The sequence below is a fragment of the Tinamus guttatus genome, unplaced genomic scaffold (assembly GCF_059628265.1).
Source record: "Tinamus guttatus ecotype Peru unplaced genomic scaffold, ASM5962826v1 Tinamus_guttatus_pri_ptg000716l, whole genome shotgun sequence".
Taxonomy (NCBI): Eukaryota; Metazoa; Chordata; class Aves; order Tinamiformes; family Tinamidae; genus Tinamus; species Tinamus guttatus.
Window position 1 is genome coordinate 1,599,443 of NW_028289250.1, and position 17,187 is coordinate 1,616,629.

Here is a 17,187-nt window from a genome sequence, read left to right on the forward strand (position 1 = left end):
AATAGGGTTGGAATAGGGTCCATATGCATTGGAACATGCTGGCCCAGATGCTAGCTATAATGGAAGCAAGTTTGGAGGGCCAGAGAAAGGGAATGTTGTAGGTTAACTTCTTGCATTACCCCTACATTTGCTGAATCAGAGAGTAAGGAGGAAAAAAAAAAATCTTCTACAAAGGCAAATAGTCCACAGGATTCATATATGAGAGTATAGCAGTCTACAGACACACTCTGTAGGCTCTTTTGCTTTCTTCTATAGAAGAAATAAATTAGTCTATATTGTAGACCAATACAAAAACTAAGTTTTTGTTGCACACTAAAACAATTTTTGTTATTTAATGTTTTTCAGATAACCATTCTCAAACCCTTAATATTTAACCCATCAGAGTCAGATACAGAAATAATTAAAATATTAAAAGCATTTGCTATAAAGGATACTTTTTTGTTTCAGTGCTTTATATAATACCAACGATAAGCATCAAATAATTCAAAACATAATGACTTAGCTTGGATCTAGCTTAAAGCTTTGAAGACATAGTTTATGCTTTTCCTTAACGGCAGTTGCAGTATGTCTCTTTGTATCCTTCCATGCAACAACTAATATTTTTATATTAAAAAAAAAATGTTTTTGCTATAAATACATAGCATATCCAAACTCTAATAAAAAGTCAAAAGGAGCATGCTTTTACCAACAATTTAAACCATTCCTTACTCTATGGGTTTCTTGCTTTTGAAACACTGCATGGACAAAATATATGGTTCTATTCATTCTTCGTAACAAATAAAGAATCTTAAGAAAATGTATGTCTGGGCTACATACATATTTATATAGGAACTGAAAACTCCTCTTAAGGCTTTAATTAAGGCTCAGCCATGAATGCCCTGATCTCAAATCACTTGGCAAGAACCATGTATCTCAGTGTGATGTAATTTATTTTTCCTGTCTGAAAAATTAAGGACATCACATCAATAAAGCACTACAGAAATTACTGTTCTTCACTCCTTAACTCCTATCTTTTTGCAACTTTGCTACAAAGCTGGGAGAAGTGGCTGATAACCCCTTGCAGGCTGTGCTGCTCTTCAGACTGCGACAGGTTGGAGGGCTGGGCAGAGAGGAACCTCACAAAGTTCAGCAAAGGCAAATGCAGGGTCCTGCACCCGGGGAGAATAACCCCAGGCAGCAGCACTGGCTGGGGCTGACCTCAGGGAGAACAGCTCTGCAGAGAAGAACCTGGGAGTCCTGGTGAACAAGTTAACCATGAATCTGCAATGTGCCCTGGTGGCCAAGGTGGCCAATGGGATCCTGGCCTGCGCGAGGAGGAGCGTTGCCAGCAGGGCAAGGAAGGGGATCCTGCCCCTCTACTCAGCTCTGGTGAGGCCACACCTGGAGTATTGTGTGCAGTTCTGGGCTCTCCAGTACAAGAGGGACAGAGAGCTACCACAGAGAGTCCAGCACAGGGCTACGAAAGAGATTAGATGACTGGAGCTTCTCTCCTATGAAGGAAGGCTGAGAGAACCCAGGCTTTTGAGCAGGACAAGACAACAGTGAGAGGAGATCTTATCGACATATACAAATATCTTCAGGGAGGGTGTCAAAAGGATGGGACCAGCCTCTTTTCAGTGGCGTCCAGCAACAGGGTAAGGGGCAATGGGCACAAACTGAAAATCAGGAAGTTCTGCCTGAATGTGAGGAAAAACTTCTTTACTGTGAGGGTGACAGAGCACTGAAACAGGTTCCAGAGTCTCCTTCACTGGAGATACTCAAATCTCATTTGGATGCAATCCCATACTATGTGCTTCAGGTGTCCCTGCTTGAGCAGGGAGTTTTAACCACATGATCTCCAGAGGTTCCTTCCAACCCCAACCACTCTGTGATTCTGTAACTTATAGAGTCAGGGTAATTTATATTGGAAGAACATGTGGAAATCAGATGATCCAACCCTTTTTCAAAACAGGGCCAACTTAAAATAGGCTACTCAGGTCCTTGTCCAGTGGACCACAGTGTCTCTGTAGAATAGGGATTCTACAGCCTTTCTGATAAACTTGTTTCAGCACTTGACCACTGTCACTGTGAAAAACTTTCTTCCTAACATCAATTTGGAATTTCCCTTGTTTAGTTTTTGAACATTATCCCTCAATCCTATCACTGTTAGCCTCCAAGAAAACTCTGGCTCAGTCTTCTGTAATTCCTCCCTTTTGGTGGTTCACATAAGCACCAGTATTAAACAACAGTTGATGAATTTGTTAGGAAAAATATTTTATTTTAGAAGCATTTGGATTTTTATAGAGCCACCTTCAGTAATCATGTAAATTTAAAGCTTACCATATGTGGAGCACTGATTGTTGCTTGGAAACCTGCAAAACCAGGAAAATGAAGAACATATTGATACAATTTTCAGAGAGCAATCTTACTGTTTTTCCTTCTCTTGACTGTAAAAAGCAAGACCTTCATCATTACTGTCATTCAGCACGCTACACAAAAATGGTGAGTTAAGGTGCATCACCTACAAGTTGTGTGAGCTGGGCCATGGCGAATCTGAAACGGGGGTGAGAAAAACCCTATTCCTGACCTCAGTTACAGTCTCCATTTTGGCACTATACTGATATGATATTTACAACCTGCATATGTATCTTAGGAGATTTTTGAACTCTTCTATCCAAATAATAAAACTTCATTACAACTCACAACTGCACAGTGAACAGGGAAGGGAATCAGAACATTTAATTCACTCTCCTGCCTCGCAAAAACAGAAAAAAAGGACTCAGGTCGGAAATAAGTGCCCTATAAACAGATCATGCCCATTAAAAAAAAAATCTTATTTTAAAATCTAATTTTAAATAAAAATGTCATCTAAAAGTTTTAGGATTCCCACACTGCCTCAACTGAATCAATTTTGTAAAGAAACCGACTGTCTCTCAAGTAAACTGGCTAAAAGGATGACAGAAGAATTTAAAAGTCAACTAAACCACCACACAACTTGATTATGGTTAAAGAATAAATACATCTTTACACATATTAATACTGACTACAGAACATCAATCTTGATGTTCTTGATTTAGCCGAGTCCATTACCTGCATAGCATAACAAATTGAAACTTTCTACTTAAGCGACATTCAATAAACTGAAGAAAAAATTAAACATGCTCCCAAAATTTAAAAATTAAACCACACATTCTTAACATCCAGATGACAAAGTCACTCGTACACAAATTAGAGCAAACAACCATTTTTACAACATGGCCTTACCTATAGACTGAGGAGAATCCATATAAGGGTTGTACTTTGCATAGTGGCATCGGTCTGTAGCCAACATTACTTCAAATACCTTGTCTGATTTGATTATTCCATTTTCTAAAAGAAGAAAAAATAAATAAATAAAATTGAAGACATTATTTTTCTTCTGCAAAGCTAAAAGCACGTGAGATACAGGAATATATCCCTAAAACAGTGAGAAATCATATTACTTCACCCTTTTTAATACTCTAATCCTCACCATACCAGAATTTAGGCTTTGATATAGATCAAACAGTGGTTAAGTCTGTGAATTTGGAACAAGACTTTCGTAGCAGTTATAGATCCTTTTCTGAAAGATTAGAGATCACTTTCAAAGACCTGTCCTCTAGGAAAACAACCAAGAAGAAAACAACAACAAACAACGAATCTCACATCTTTTATAGTCCTGAATACTAATTAAGTAAGAAACACATCGGTTTAAATTAAACAACCATGAGCTTTGTTCCTATTTCCAAGAAATTACTCAGGAGATCAGTAACTGAGAAAGATAACAAAGCAGTGTACAAGTGTAAAGCCACAGCATCTTTGCTTAGCATTTTGTTTTCGAGTTTTTCTATTTGAAAGACAGACAGAAAGACAGACAGAAAGACAGACAGAAAGACAGACAGAAAGACAGACAGAAAGACAGACAGAAAGACAGAAAGCCTCTTTGTAGAGAAACTCCTATGGAATCAGAATTCTTTTGCTGGAGAAGACTGAGGCCACAAAGTATTCGCATTTTGAATCTTTGTTCACTTTTCAAAATAAAATGTGAATGCACATGCATGTAAAACATCAGAAACACAATGTAATGTAGTCATCTTTTCTAACTTCTGTTTATAGGGGTTTTAGTCATTTACTGATCAGTTCTGTAGAAATAATTATAAGTAACAGAAAAATTGGAAAAACAAACAAGATAATAGTTTACATTAAATTGTTCTTTTTAATAACCAGAATTTCAATAACAGAATGCTTCATTGAATTACTGATTTTAAACAAGGAGGACTTCTTCGGAAAAATGGCTTTTTTTTTTTTTTAATTTGGGCACTTGCAAAGCGTAGCCTAAAATGTAGTATTATAAAAATCAACTTTACAAATTGTTGTGAGATGGTCTCAACTCAAGTATGTTTTTGAGCATACTACTGACATTAAGACATCAAGCACCTCATGTCAAGGCCTGGATTAACTTCTGCAGAGGCTTTCTCAACTGCCTGCAATGTGCTCCTAACTACCCTTATCACTTGTGGCTTTTTGTTTGTTTTCCTCCCTACTTCTGGTGTCCTAGACTTTCATTAGCCTCGATAACAGAGTCTTGACATTAGAGAGGAAAATAACCCCAAAAGATATTTTGCTTCCTGTTCCACAGACAAAGTATCAAGTAGGATAGCAAATTAAAAGCAAAATTACAAGTAATTATAGAGTAGCGGAAAATGAAATAGAAGACCTTTCCTTCCTCCAACAGTCAGTCCCAAGATGACCAAGAGCAAATATTCTAATTCTCTCTAGAATAAGTATCTATCAGTTTCTGAATTGCTCAGTACCTTCCCTTGAAAAAAATCCAATAATATTAGCTTATATTTCAAAGAAGTCATTCTAATTCCATACTATCTCTAAATGTCCCCCAAAATAAATTTAGTGAGCTATTTATTAATGATAGCTATGTAAAACAGTTTCTAAGTCTTATGGAAAGCTCTGTCTGGTAGGAAAGTCATTCATAATTAAATACATTTAGCTTGATTTTTCTTTTCAGTCTGCGCAGATGTCTCCTCCTTGGAAGTTAAATGACTGCTTGGCTTCAAATCTCTGATAATCAATACAGAAAACAAAACTGATATTAAATTACAAAGTGCTTACAAGCAAGGACCTACATTCAAAACCAATGGTTAGTTAAGAGTTTAAAACCAAAATTAAGTTTCATTTATTAGTTTCATCACTACAACTCCTAAGCTTCAATGGGCAGAAGCTGTAAAGAAATGACTTCAGAGCAGAGCATGGGCTGCAGAGTCCAAGGGTCGCTCTGATCGGAGGCTGCTGCAAAGACAACTTGACTTAATTGGAGCATGTTTTGAAAACTTACTCTGGTCTGCTTCTCTTCTACAAATAACACCTTGAAAACAGAAAAAGAAAAAAAAGGAGCTCACGCAGCAGTCCTTGTGTTAGAAGGTGTAAATATACCACTATTGAATGTAACCAGGGAGACATAGCAGCTGACTGCCAGAGGGCAGGAGAGCCAGAACACTGAAAGTTCTGGACGCGCAACAAGCAAATAATCTCTTTTTGCTCAGCTTTTGCTGAGAACCAACTACTGAAATGCTTATCTTTCAGCAAACTGCTTACACATCATGACACTATCCTGACTGTTGATCAAACAAGTTTCCAACTAAACCAAAACTCTGCACAGTCAACAACTACATTAGCATGAGCTTCTAGATGACACACACACAAAAAAAGGATGTCTCATTGCTCTATTACATAACTGAATATATCAGCTTACTAGACCAACTATGTTCTGCTACGATGGCCCGTTGCAGGTGAGGAACAGCTGCTGAGACACTTCCTGCTGCAGGGTTCACATGGACAAAATGCTCATGCAGGTTCCAAAGAAATTTTCTGAGAGACTATTTCAGCATCGACACAATTCAGCTTGCTCATCGATGACTTTCCCCATAGGTACTACAAAGTACTTTCAACTGAACAGCAATATTTCAGATCAAAGAGAGGTCTTAAAGTACGATGCAAAGGACAGCCCTATTCTGCAAAAGATGAAATCAAGTGCATTCAAATTACTTAAGTGATGAACAAGTTTTCAGATGTCTCCATTTGAACCATATAAAACAACTAGCAACTTCCAGAAAGAAAACACCCTGGACTAAGACCAGATCTTGATTTTCAAGCAATATGAAGCTAGTTAGTATAAAACAGCTGCCCAACTGATAGATGTTTTTAAGTCTTGAGTCTTTTGAGGAGGGAGAGGAAGAAGATAGATTATTATTTTTTTTTTTAGTGTGAACAGAACACAGACATATGTATGCACAGCTATATTGCTCCTTTGAATTGCAGGCCAAGGTTGCAAAGTAGGCATTAACCATTTTTTTTTTACTGTGGGGATGAGAAGGACATGCTAGCTCCTACTGCTATAAAATACACAGTGTAGGGCTAAAGTAACCCCTAACACTGTCCCATGCACTTAAATGGTCATATCAATTGCAATTAGATCAGTATCAGCAGCTGAGTGTGCATGAAAGAAGGAAGCGACATTTGGATTGGCTGAGCCCGCAGCTGCCCACACTGTACAGTTTTCCAATAAGCTGCAGAGGCCTGGGTGAAGCTGAGGAAGATGTTACCTCCTAGCACTGGCAGCCCATCCCGATTGCTTTGCATTTGAAGGGAATGAGCTTCACAGACAGATCACATGAGAGCTCAAAACAAGGTGGTGACAACCCCAAACAGTAACAAAATTATTTTGCAGATGTTAAGATAAATATATTTGGATAGGATAAATAGATAAAAAACTGTCCTCACAATAAGGTGTGAGGCAAGACTGCTCAGCATCTGCAGTAATCTTTGAAGGCGAGATGCTGCACATCCTACACCTCACAGAACAGATCCCAGCATTTTCGGAGAAATGCTGTCAAACCAGTATCCAGGCCATGCTGGCTGCCTGTGATGATAAAAGTGGCTTCATTAAAACATGGCATTAGTACTATGCTGAGCATGACAAGAGACAATTATTCAGCTACTGAACAGCAAAGGATGAGCCCAACCTTTCAAGCACCAAGTATGATTTCCTAGGCTGAGCCAGATAACCTCGCACTGACAAACTCTCAAATTGCCTCCAAAGCTTTCCCTCCTATCCCACAGCACCTCCGTTGACATGGAGAACCCCAAAGGCGACACTGCTAGAAAGCAGGAGACTCAACCCCACTGCTAGGAACAGTGAATTCTGCTACCTCCACAAATGTCCCAAGCTAAAAAAAATCTTTCATTAATCAAAATACTATTTACAGAATATTAACAAATGTAGAGAGTGAGATACAAACTGCCATACAGAGCAGTTGCATTAGTAGTAATAAGGAAGGACTTATAACCTGACATTTGTATGATTATCTTTTTCTGTTCTTGTCAGTGCAAGCATTAAAATCTATTTTGTGTTCAAGACTAATGTTATAGCACTTGGGCTCTGAAGTCTCGAAACACAACTCCCATGTTGGCCATTCCAGAAGGGATGTCCCTCCAAAAACGTACTAGTCTCAGGTTCTGAAAGTGTGCTGTTTTTGCCAAAAAAAAAATGATACTGTTAGTTTATTCACATCAAAACAAAAAGCACTACCTCATGAGATTAATTGTACTAATCAGCCTAAAGAATTTTTCTTATAAGAATTAAACAACACTTGCAAGCACGACTTGGATATATTATTATACTTGCAGAAACATTCAGAATAACACCAAGATTTTGCAGTTTCTTCCCAAGCTCAGAGATAGCTCACAGTAAGCTCTTCATACTACCACCAGTAGCATTAAAGGAAAAGCTTGGAGTTTAGTTTTACTGAAACTAAAACATATCCAGTTCCCACTTTTTAACATGCCCACAAGCAATGACAATCACCTGTAATGGAAAGATTTGCAAAAGTATTTTCATGGCTTGAGTAGGGGGTTTGGACTAGATGATCTCTGGAGGTCCCTTCCAACCTCAGCCATGCTGTTTCTGTGAATCTGTGTACTGTGGATTATTAGGCAGTTTCTTACTATCAGAGGAGGGGAAAAAAAAAAGAAACCACAAACGACCCCTCCACACATACTTTTCAATCAAGCAACAGAAATAAAGATTTTTAATTAAGAAGACTGATTCAAGAAGTGATGTATTAAGCAGCCAAATACATACTCCTTTTTTTTTTTTTTTTTTTGATAACTGAAGCTTTGGACTTTGTTTCACTGAATTTTGGAATTGTTTGGGGATAAAATAGGACATGGTTTTGTCATTACATCAACATCTTGCTAACATTTAGGGGAAAATGGATATGCTAATAACACAGAACAGTTAATAATGAAATACTAATTTACACATGAATAAAATATGATGCTTTTTGTTTTTTTAAAAATTTTGTTAACTTTTCTTTCTTTCTGGACTGTTAAATTGGCTTGATTTAATTGAGGGCCATCCTCTTGGAAAGTCAAGTAGAAATTCCTTCAAAATATTTGGCTGGCATTGGCATATTACTAACAAATAATTAAATCACTAACAAAAAAAAAGTTGCATGACAACTCTCAATTATTTGAATGATTCATTACCAAAATCAAAATTATTAATACTTAGAAAACAGCATTACCCCAGATTTCACACCCATGCCTTGCAAGTAGAATTAAATAATTCTAACAAAATTTAAATAATCTCTGAGTAGCATATCAGTGTATGCATTCATTTTTAATTAAAAAAAAAAAAGTTCAATTTTCAATTGTTTCATTATCCTGCCATGAGTTATGGTGGTGGTCAGCCAAGCCCCAATACAACCCACATGTTAAAGCCTGTTCATTGAGTGCTGGCAACAGGCAGCACAGTCCGAGTGCCTGTACAGTCCAAGTATGAAATGTGGACGCTTCCATTGTTTTTACTGTTTTTTAATTTTCAATTGCTGTTCCTTCTTCATTGTTATCCACACTATATTACTTCCCCTAAAACACCATTAGTCTGTTGTAGAAGAGATCTGGATAACCCCCAGGGAAGTAACACAGCAGGAAAAAGTTCACAAGACTAGGTTTGGGAAGCCAACTTGAAGGCCTTTATACTTGTGTTACTTCATAAAAAGAGCTCTGTCCTCAGCAATCAGGAAACCAAATTCTGCAACAAGGGTGTGGCCTCTTTTTTGATAAGCCTTCACTGTAATAAAACTTGCCAGGGAAGATACTGTAGTTTTTAAATATTTAACATCTGAATAATAATAAAACTCTCAAACTTTAGCATGTATAAGAATATAATTCTCAAAGCTTGGTAATATTTGAATAAATACTCATTCAAAACAACATTTGCACTGGAAACAAAACAAAAACACAGAACCTGTATCTCAAGTGAGCTGTTAACTCCTCCAGAACTTGAGGTACCTTGTATAAACATCAGTAAACTGTCATTTATACAAGCTTATCAGATGGGGAAAAGGACGACTACCAGTATGGTAGCAGGGAAGAAGCCCAAAGATGGTTGGCAACATTGTGCAGTGCTTCAGTCACCGTCAAGTCAATTCACTTTGAGCCCAACAATGTGGATTTGAAAGTAGGTACAGATGGTTGTGACACCAGGGACACAACACAATCAGAGAAACAGGCAAAACATGAGGCTTTTGTGCTGGGAAACCACCCTGATTGTAGGAAAGAGAGGAGTGATAAGGAAACTTAATTTACTTTGATGAACTGTGAATTGGACGGGGATCAATTTTTCAGTTCTGCATGTGGTGAATAAAAAAAAAAAAAAGATGGTTTTTAAGACTGGAGCATAAAGTAACAAGACATAGCAGGAACCCACACACTAAGAACAGGAAATTAAAATGAACCTATAGTGGAAATCAAGACTACAATGGATGGATCTCAACAGATTAAGCATGCAGGGACATGGAAAGAAAGATCGTGATTTAGAATCCAAAGGTCTTCAGAAACACGATAACAGTAGACAAATCATCAGTTACTTCAGCTGTTTCCCTTTTTTTTTTTTTTCCTCAGCATCTCTACATAGTAGGCTTGCCACTACTGACAGGCTTGCATTTAAACACAACTAAATATTCTAGCGGCAAGTATGATTTGCGACCTCCCAGTAGCCCACAGTTAGGTAATAGAAGAAAGTTTTCTAGAAGTGCTGTCAGCTCAAAGGTTTTTCTTTTCAATGAGTCAAATAATTACTCTACACAGGTGAAACAATATATAAACTGCTCTAATGCTAGAAAAATCAAACAGTTAACAAACAACAATAAAAAAAGGACAAGTAGTTTTGAAAGATACCAGAAAACAAAGTAGCTGAACACCTTCAAGAAATAGCCAGCACATTTAAGGACAGCATTTTTATTGTGAAGAAAAGAAGTGTTAATATTTAAAGAAATTTTATGTCACAAAATGTACATCTATGATGCCTCAGAATAGCTGTAAAAAACATGCTTACAGAACACTAAGAAAACAGCTGAAAAAAACAAACAACAATAAAAAACCCTTAACATTCTTCAATCATTTGTCTTTAAGCACACGCTGAAAAATATGCTGGTTTCCAGGGGCCTCTGCGTGAGTTTGCACTTTTTTAAAAGGTGCACGAAGGGAAGACAGGGCTCGTGCAGAGCAGCCGCCTGAGCCTGCGAGCAAGGCGCACAGGCACTGGGCACTGCTCGAGTGCAAGGGCTGCTACATCCCAGAACCTGCTAGCTCCACAACTTCAGCTTCGTGGGACTGGGACACTTCATTGCCGCAAGTTAACAACGCTTCTACTGCTAAATGTTATCAACCGTCAGTAGCAACCTCTAACACAATTGTTCAGTTTTTCACCGATGCTTTTATTTAAAAGCAACACCAGTTTAAGAAGTTCCTGCTTTTGCCAGTCCGCTTGCACCTATACCAGCGCTCACTACTTGTCCAACAGGGCAACTACTTACTGATTTGGGGGGTTGTAAACCTCAATTTGGGAGAGGAGAAAATGAGCGCTCTCACACTACCTTTTACCAGCCTGAAGGGACAACTGGTGGCACTAGAGCAAGTGCAGGACCCTCTAAGCTAGGTGTCTTTGTGCAAGAAAACATATTGTGTCAGTGCACTGCAAGGCATTTCCTTTATTTTAATTTTGAGAGTTACGCAAGTTACTTGCACGCTAAGCTATGTACAAAGCTACTAAACGACACCTGCACAAATTCCACACTAAAACAACACCAAATTTACCTAACCTGGTTGTCATTCTTATCCCTAGTGTGAAAGGCTGGAGAGACGCTTGGCGCTTTTCAGAGGAACAGTTAAAACTGCATTGTGGCATCTACTATAGAAAATGGACTCTTGAATGTTCCAGTCATTTTGCAGCCAATGATCTTTTGTTTAAGTTTTTTAAAAACATAACTCCAAGAAAATCAGGTATCAAACAAAATAGTACTATGTTCTATTCTTTCCATCTAAATACATCAACTTTGACTGGAGAATTCTTACATAAAATTTCTGGTCTTAATCCTGCAATTACTGTGCACCAGTAGAGCCCTACACCATCACTCCTCTCCCACTTATGTCAACAAAATAGCAATCAGCAACACAATCTCGCTGCAAAAGCAAACGCCTCTATGTCTTTACAATGCTTTATTTCCAATTCACTTTTATTGTCACTGAAAATACTTTGGGATAAAGTGGCAAAATAAGGAAAAAAAATTACAGCCTGCATTTTTCCTGCTAATTATAAGGCCAAGTGCTCGCACCTGGGGAGGAATAACCCCAGACACCAGGACAGGCTGGGAACTGACCTTCTGGAGAGCAGCTCTGCGGAGAAAGACCTGGGTGTCATGGTGAACGACAAGTTGACCATGAGGCAGCAGTGTGCCCTCATGGCCAAGAAGGCCAATGGGATCCTGGGGTGCGTTAAGAAGAGCGTCTCCAGCAGGTCTACAAGGATGATCAGGGGCCTGGAACATCTGCCCTATGAGGAGAGGCTGAGGGAGCTGGGCCTGTTCAGCCTGGAGAAGGCTGAGAGGGGATCTAATCAGTGTCTATAAGTACCTCAAGGAAGGGAGTGAGGAGGATGGTGCTGGCCTCTTTTCAGTGGTGGCCACCAACTGAACTAGAGGTAATGGCCACAAACTGAAACACCAAAAGTTCCACAGGAACTTAAGGGAAGATTTCTTAGCAGTGAGGGTGACAGAGCCCTGGAACAGGCTGCCCAGAGAGGTTGTGGAGTCTCCTTCTCTGGAGATCTTCAAAACCCGCTTGGATGCAGTCCTGTGCCACGTGCTCTAGGTGACCCTGCATGTGCAGGGGGGTTGGACTAGATGACCTCTAGAGGTCCCTTCCAACCTTAAGCATTCTATGATTCTATGAATTACTATTGCTTAATATTTGAGACAGAAAATATTGAACTTCCACTTTCTTTTTCTCTTTACATACAGCAGGCTGTTTGCAAACAAGTTTGCAACGCCCTAAACAGGCTCCATGGGTTCAAATGCACTGTCATTGTTTTCTTCGGTAACTCAGTTTTGCCTGTAGGTTTTCAGAGCTGTAAACAATTTTGGACAATAATTTTTTTAGATACTTTTTTGAGCTCGAATTCCATTTTTATATCAGAAAGATAAAAAGTCTGTAAGAAGACTTATGCCACAGTTTCAGTTCAGTTTGCCCTTATACTTTAAAATGGTGTGAGGGGAGAAAAAAAAAGCAAGCATTGCTGGTCTTAAAAGTAGAAAAGTTATTATTCTATTATCCTCAAATAGGCAATTTTTACAGTAAAGCTGAAAATCATCTCAGTCTATATTGTTGTGCTGCATGGAAGATTATCAGTGATGGCCAAACAAAGATGCTGCATAACCTTATAGAACCAGAGGATCTAAGACAAACAGCCTAGAAAAAATGCAGCACGGATGATTTCCCTGTCTCTGGGATGAGGAGGAGGTCAGGCACATGAAATTGTCCCTGGCTCCGCAGCACCAGCAGAATAAGAGATAACTGCTGTAACGCCAGCAAGACCTCTGCACTTCTCTGCATCTGTGACCGTGGATTTGAGAGAAAAAAAAAAAAAATGAAAGACTCCTCTGCCAGGGGCAAAGACAGGCTCACTGCGTGTGCACCTAACGCACGCTAACCAGGCTAGGAGGACACACGCGCCGAGCAGAGGCTCGGGACAGGGGCGAGGTTCCCCTGCCGCGCCGCGCGACTCACCCCGCGCGGTGCTGCAGCCCCCTCCGCCTGCGAGCCGCCTCCCCGCGCAGGGAGCAGCGCCCGCCGCAGAGCCGCCATGAGCCGGGCACGGCGCGCGCCCCGCTCCCGGCTGTCGCTGGACAGCGGTGACACCTCGGGCCGCCACCGCCAGCGCCCCACGGCGCAGCTCGCGCTGGAGCCAAGGCCGCTCTCCCCAACCCACGCGTGGCCACCGCACCCCCCAGGTCCCCTCGGCCTTGTCGGCCCCGCCGCGGGGTTCCCGGCGGCGCCAGCCCCTGCTGCACGCGCAGACAGCGCCGCTGCCCCGACGCCGCCGCAGCTCCCAACGGCGTCACGGGGAAGGGGGGGGCTGACAACCGCCGCCGCCCGGCGCTTCCCCCTGGCACCGCCGCCCCTCCCGCGGCGGCCGCCGCCCGGGCGCCGCCCTCGCCTCCTCCCCCCGCTCCTTGACAGTTGGCGGCCGGCGCGCGCCGCGGGAGCGCCGAGTGCGTGCGCGCGAGCGGCCGGTAACGGCCGCGGCAGGAGGGCGCGGGGGACGGCGCCCCGCACGGCGGCGGCGGCGGCCCGCTCCCTGCCCCCGCGCGCCCGCGCGCGGACTCACTGCGCAGGTTGTGGATGAGCTCGGAGTGGCTGGCGCCTCCCGACTTCCAGGCCATGGCGAGGCACGCTCTGCGGAGCAGGTAGAGAGCCGCCTTCAGCGCCGCGACTGCGCACAGCAGCTTCCCCAGGAAGGACACAACCTCCAACGCCGACACAGGCGCCGCCTCCCCGCCCGCGGCCCCCCCCGCCGCCGCCGCGCGCCCGCCGGGGGGAGGGGCCACGCGCCCACCGCCCCGCGCCGCCGACATGCTGCGCCCCGCGCGCCGGCCCGCGCCGCGCGCCCCACCTCCCCCGCGCATGCGCCACCATCGTGCCCGGCCCGCGCGGGGCGTTACGCGGGGCTCGCGGACGCGCGTGTGAGGCCGGCGGCCCGGTGGGGCCCCCGTCAAGTTACGTGGGCTTGGTGCCACTCGGGGCGTCTGGGCTGCGTTTGTGCTGGTACTGAGAGTTCTGGGGCTTCGCGTTTTTTGTTCCCCAAAAACGTGCGTTTGTGCGGGGGCTCCGACGCGCGCCCGTTAACGGGCTCGGCGGCTCGCCCAGCCGCTGCCCGCGCCGCGGGACCTGCGCAGGCGCACGGCGGGCGCAGGGAGCGAGCGCCTGGCTCGCGCCGGCGGCGGCCGCGCCCGTTGCCACGGCGCCAGCGGGGCGGGGCCGGCGCCGCCGTTGGGGCGCAGCCAATCAGCCTCGGCGCTCCGCGCTTCGTTTGCATGCAGCGCGCCGATTGGCGCGGGCGAGGCTGGCGGTACGTGCCGGAGGCTGCCATTGGTCAGAGCGCACGGGCCGGGCGCCCTATGCGGGCGAGCGCGGGGAAGGGGGTGAGTGCGGGCCGCGGCTGCCTGTGTGGCTGGAAAGCATCATCGGTGTAACTATGAAAGAGCTATCGCCGGTAGTGCTGTTATCTATAGCAAAGCATGACTTTCAACGGTATTATTAAATAATGAAATGAGGTACTGAATCAGAAATTTTAAGCAATTTACTAAAAGCTACTGTAAAAGCACGAACGTTTTCCATTTCTCAATTGCATATTAAAATTCCTTTTAAAAGAGGTCTACATCACAGAGTTACTCAGAAGTGAATAAATGGCAAACTGACAGTTTCTACACAGCCTTTACTCTGTCCCAGCATGTGCACAAAATGAGACAGTAACCTTAGGGGGAGATGTAGTACCTCCTTGTTCTGCACCATAACGCAGAAAAAATAATCTCCTCCCCACAAGTGGGCATTCCTGGCTATTCCTAAACTCCTTAATGCCTAATGTTGACACCATGCCCTACAAGTAAAACCCTGTCATAGTGAGCACCAGGTTCTCAGGGTTTACTTAGTTTATTTTCCAGAGAATGTTTTGCCCATTCTGTTTCCCCTTCTCAAGAAAAATCCCCTTTGGTATCAGTTTCTCTATTCAGTATCATTATTGCACAGTTACAGCCATAACTGTGATACTTCATGTCTTGGGTGAAAAATTTCAGCAAAACTCTAGAACTCTCCTAAAAAATAAGAAGTGATTTAAGGTACCTGCCCAGGGCACCTGAACTCTCCCAGAGACTCTCAATAGTGAAAAAAAAATTATTTGCAGTGCTCGAGCATGTACTTCGGCTGATTGCAAATTTCTCGCAATGTGCTGAGTGTGGACATTTCAGCTGAAATGGCTTGGTAGAGCTGTAGGAGAGATTTGAAACAACCTGGGAAGGCAAATGCAAGACATTTTAAACAGAAGATGAACTTCTCCACTTGATACTGAAAAGGGCTGGGGTATCTTGCAAAATCCAAAATTGCTGAGCTGCACTTGCATAAGTTATCTGAGCGGTAAGGTAAAGGATCGTCTTACCAAATAGACTGTAGGAGGGAGCTGATTATCATCTCTAGGATTAATGAAAATGTCTTCTCTGCTGCAAGTCCAACTTGACATGATCTTCAGGGCAACTGTGGTTTCCATGTATGTGACCAAATATTACCACGCTTAGGACAGCTCCCTGAAGTAGCTATGTCCTTCAGGCTCTCAAGAGTCTCTTGGCCCTCTATTGATCTTTTCTTGCTCTAGCTGCACACATGGAGCCCTGTTACCCGCCACAGGGCACAAAGCAGAGCCCAAGAGCTCAGCCGCAGAAAAATGAGAGTTGGTCACTACGGCGGCTCAGCAGCTTCCAGGGATTCATCTCAGCCACCCATGGATATACGGAGAGCGTGGCCGTGTTCCTGGAGGTGGGTGGCTTCAGCTGTGGGCCTAGTAACAGGACTGAATCTTTCTCCAGAAGACGCAGAGCAGCTACATTCAGTATCTACGGGCACATGCAGGCTCACATACCACTGCGGGGGACAAAGATAACCTCTTTTGTGTGAGAAGCCATCCCGGGACGGATGAGTCTGTGCCAGCTGCTCACCTCACATATGCTTCATCTCATGACTTTTAGTCCCAGTAAAGGGAATAAGGAGGAGGTGGGAATCTGCTTTTCCGGCTAGCACTCAATCTAGAGCAAATCGGGCACACAAGAGGTCCCTTCCCAGCCTCCCAAACCTTTCCCATCTGGTGGTTCTACTCCTGGAGATGGATCCCCTGACTTCATTCTGTATTTGCTCCTTTGTGTGAACTGGGGGCTATTCTTTGTTCCGTGAGAAACTCCTAGCCTACCCCACCACATACAGAGGTCTCCAGGAGGCCACGAAAGAAGGAAGTCATGGAGCTAAAGAAATTTCCAAAGGTCAGCATGTACAGAGAACAAGCAGACATTGTAAAAACACACAAAAAATACTTCATTGTTTTAAATGCAAAAGACATTTTCTGCTGTCACATGCAAGCAAGCTGCATTACTCTCACAGAGAGAGGCTGCTGGCAAGAAATGAGTTGGCCTACACTTAAAAGCATTCCAGGGATACTTACCCCATTGGAAGACCAAAACACAAGAGAAAAAGTTTACATACAAACTGACTCTTCTAACCAGGACCAGCTCAAATTAGGATTAAGCCTGTCACAGAGCACAGGAAAAAGCCCACCTTTGTTTGCTGGGAACATGCAGAATTGCACAGAAGCTTCCAAACCAGATGTACCATTGGCTGCCTATTGCCCATGTTCTTGGCATGCCTGTGTGGAGAAAGACAAGAACAAAATCTATTTTGGCTACTGGTAGTTCTGTGAAACCTCCCTATCTACTCTTATACCCAGTATTTCTTTATCTTCTTCCTCGTCACGTGTGCAAGACAGTTTGAGTGCACTGGTTTCCGCTGCCCACTGTCAACTGCAGGTACCTTCATCTTCTGTAATTACAGACTTCTTCATAAGAAGTGTGGATTGGCCTGTAAGGGAAGAAGCCTGGGAATGCCAACAGCCAAAGCAGGTGATCACATCATCATTTTAGTGCGGTGATTCCAGCAATTTTAAGCACATAGGAGATCTCAGATCTGTTCTTCCACCCGTTCACCCACATCTCAATCCTTTAGCACTATCTATATATA

General features: G+C 43.1%; 1 protein-coding gene across 2 annotated transcripts in view; it reads right to left on the reverse strand.

The window, feature by feature from the left end:
* PCMT1 (protein-L-isoaspartate (D-aspartate) O-methyltransferase) overlaps positions 1 to 13,988 on the reverse strand; it is a 30,600-nt gene extending 16,612 nt beyond the window's left edge. For both annotated transcript variants that reach the window (XM_088537053.1, XM_088537054.1), the window contains exons 1-3: positions 13,742 to 13,988; positions 3,244 to 3,348; positions 2,320 to 2,351 (exon numbers count right to left, since the gene is read on the reverse strand). In XM_088537053.1, coding sequence (XP_088393179.1) covers positions 2,320 to 2,351; positions 3,244 to 3,348; positions 13,742 to 13,988 — 384 coding nt within the window. The remainder of the gene's footprint in view (positions 1 to 2,319; positions 2,352 to 3,243; positions 3,349 to 13,741) is intronic.
* Positions 13,989 to 17,187: the final 3,199 nt, after the last annotated feature.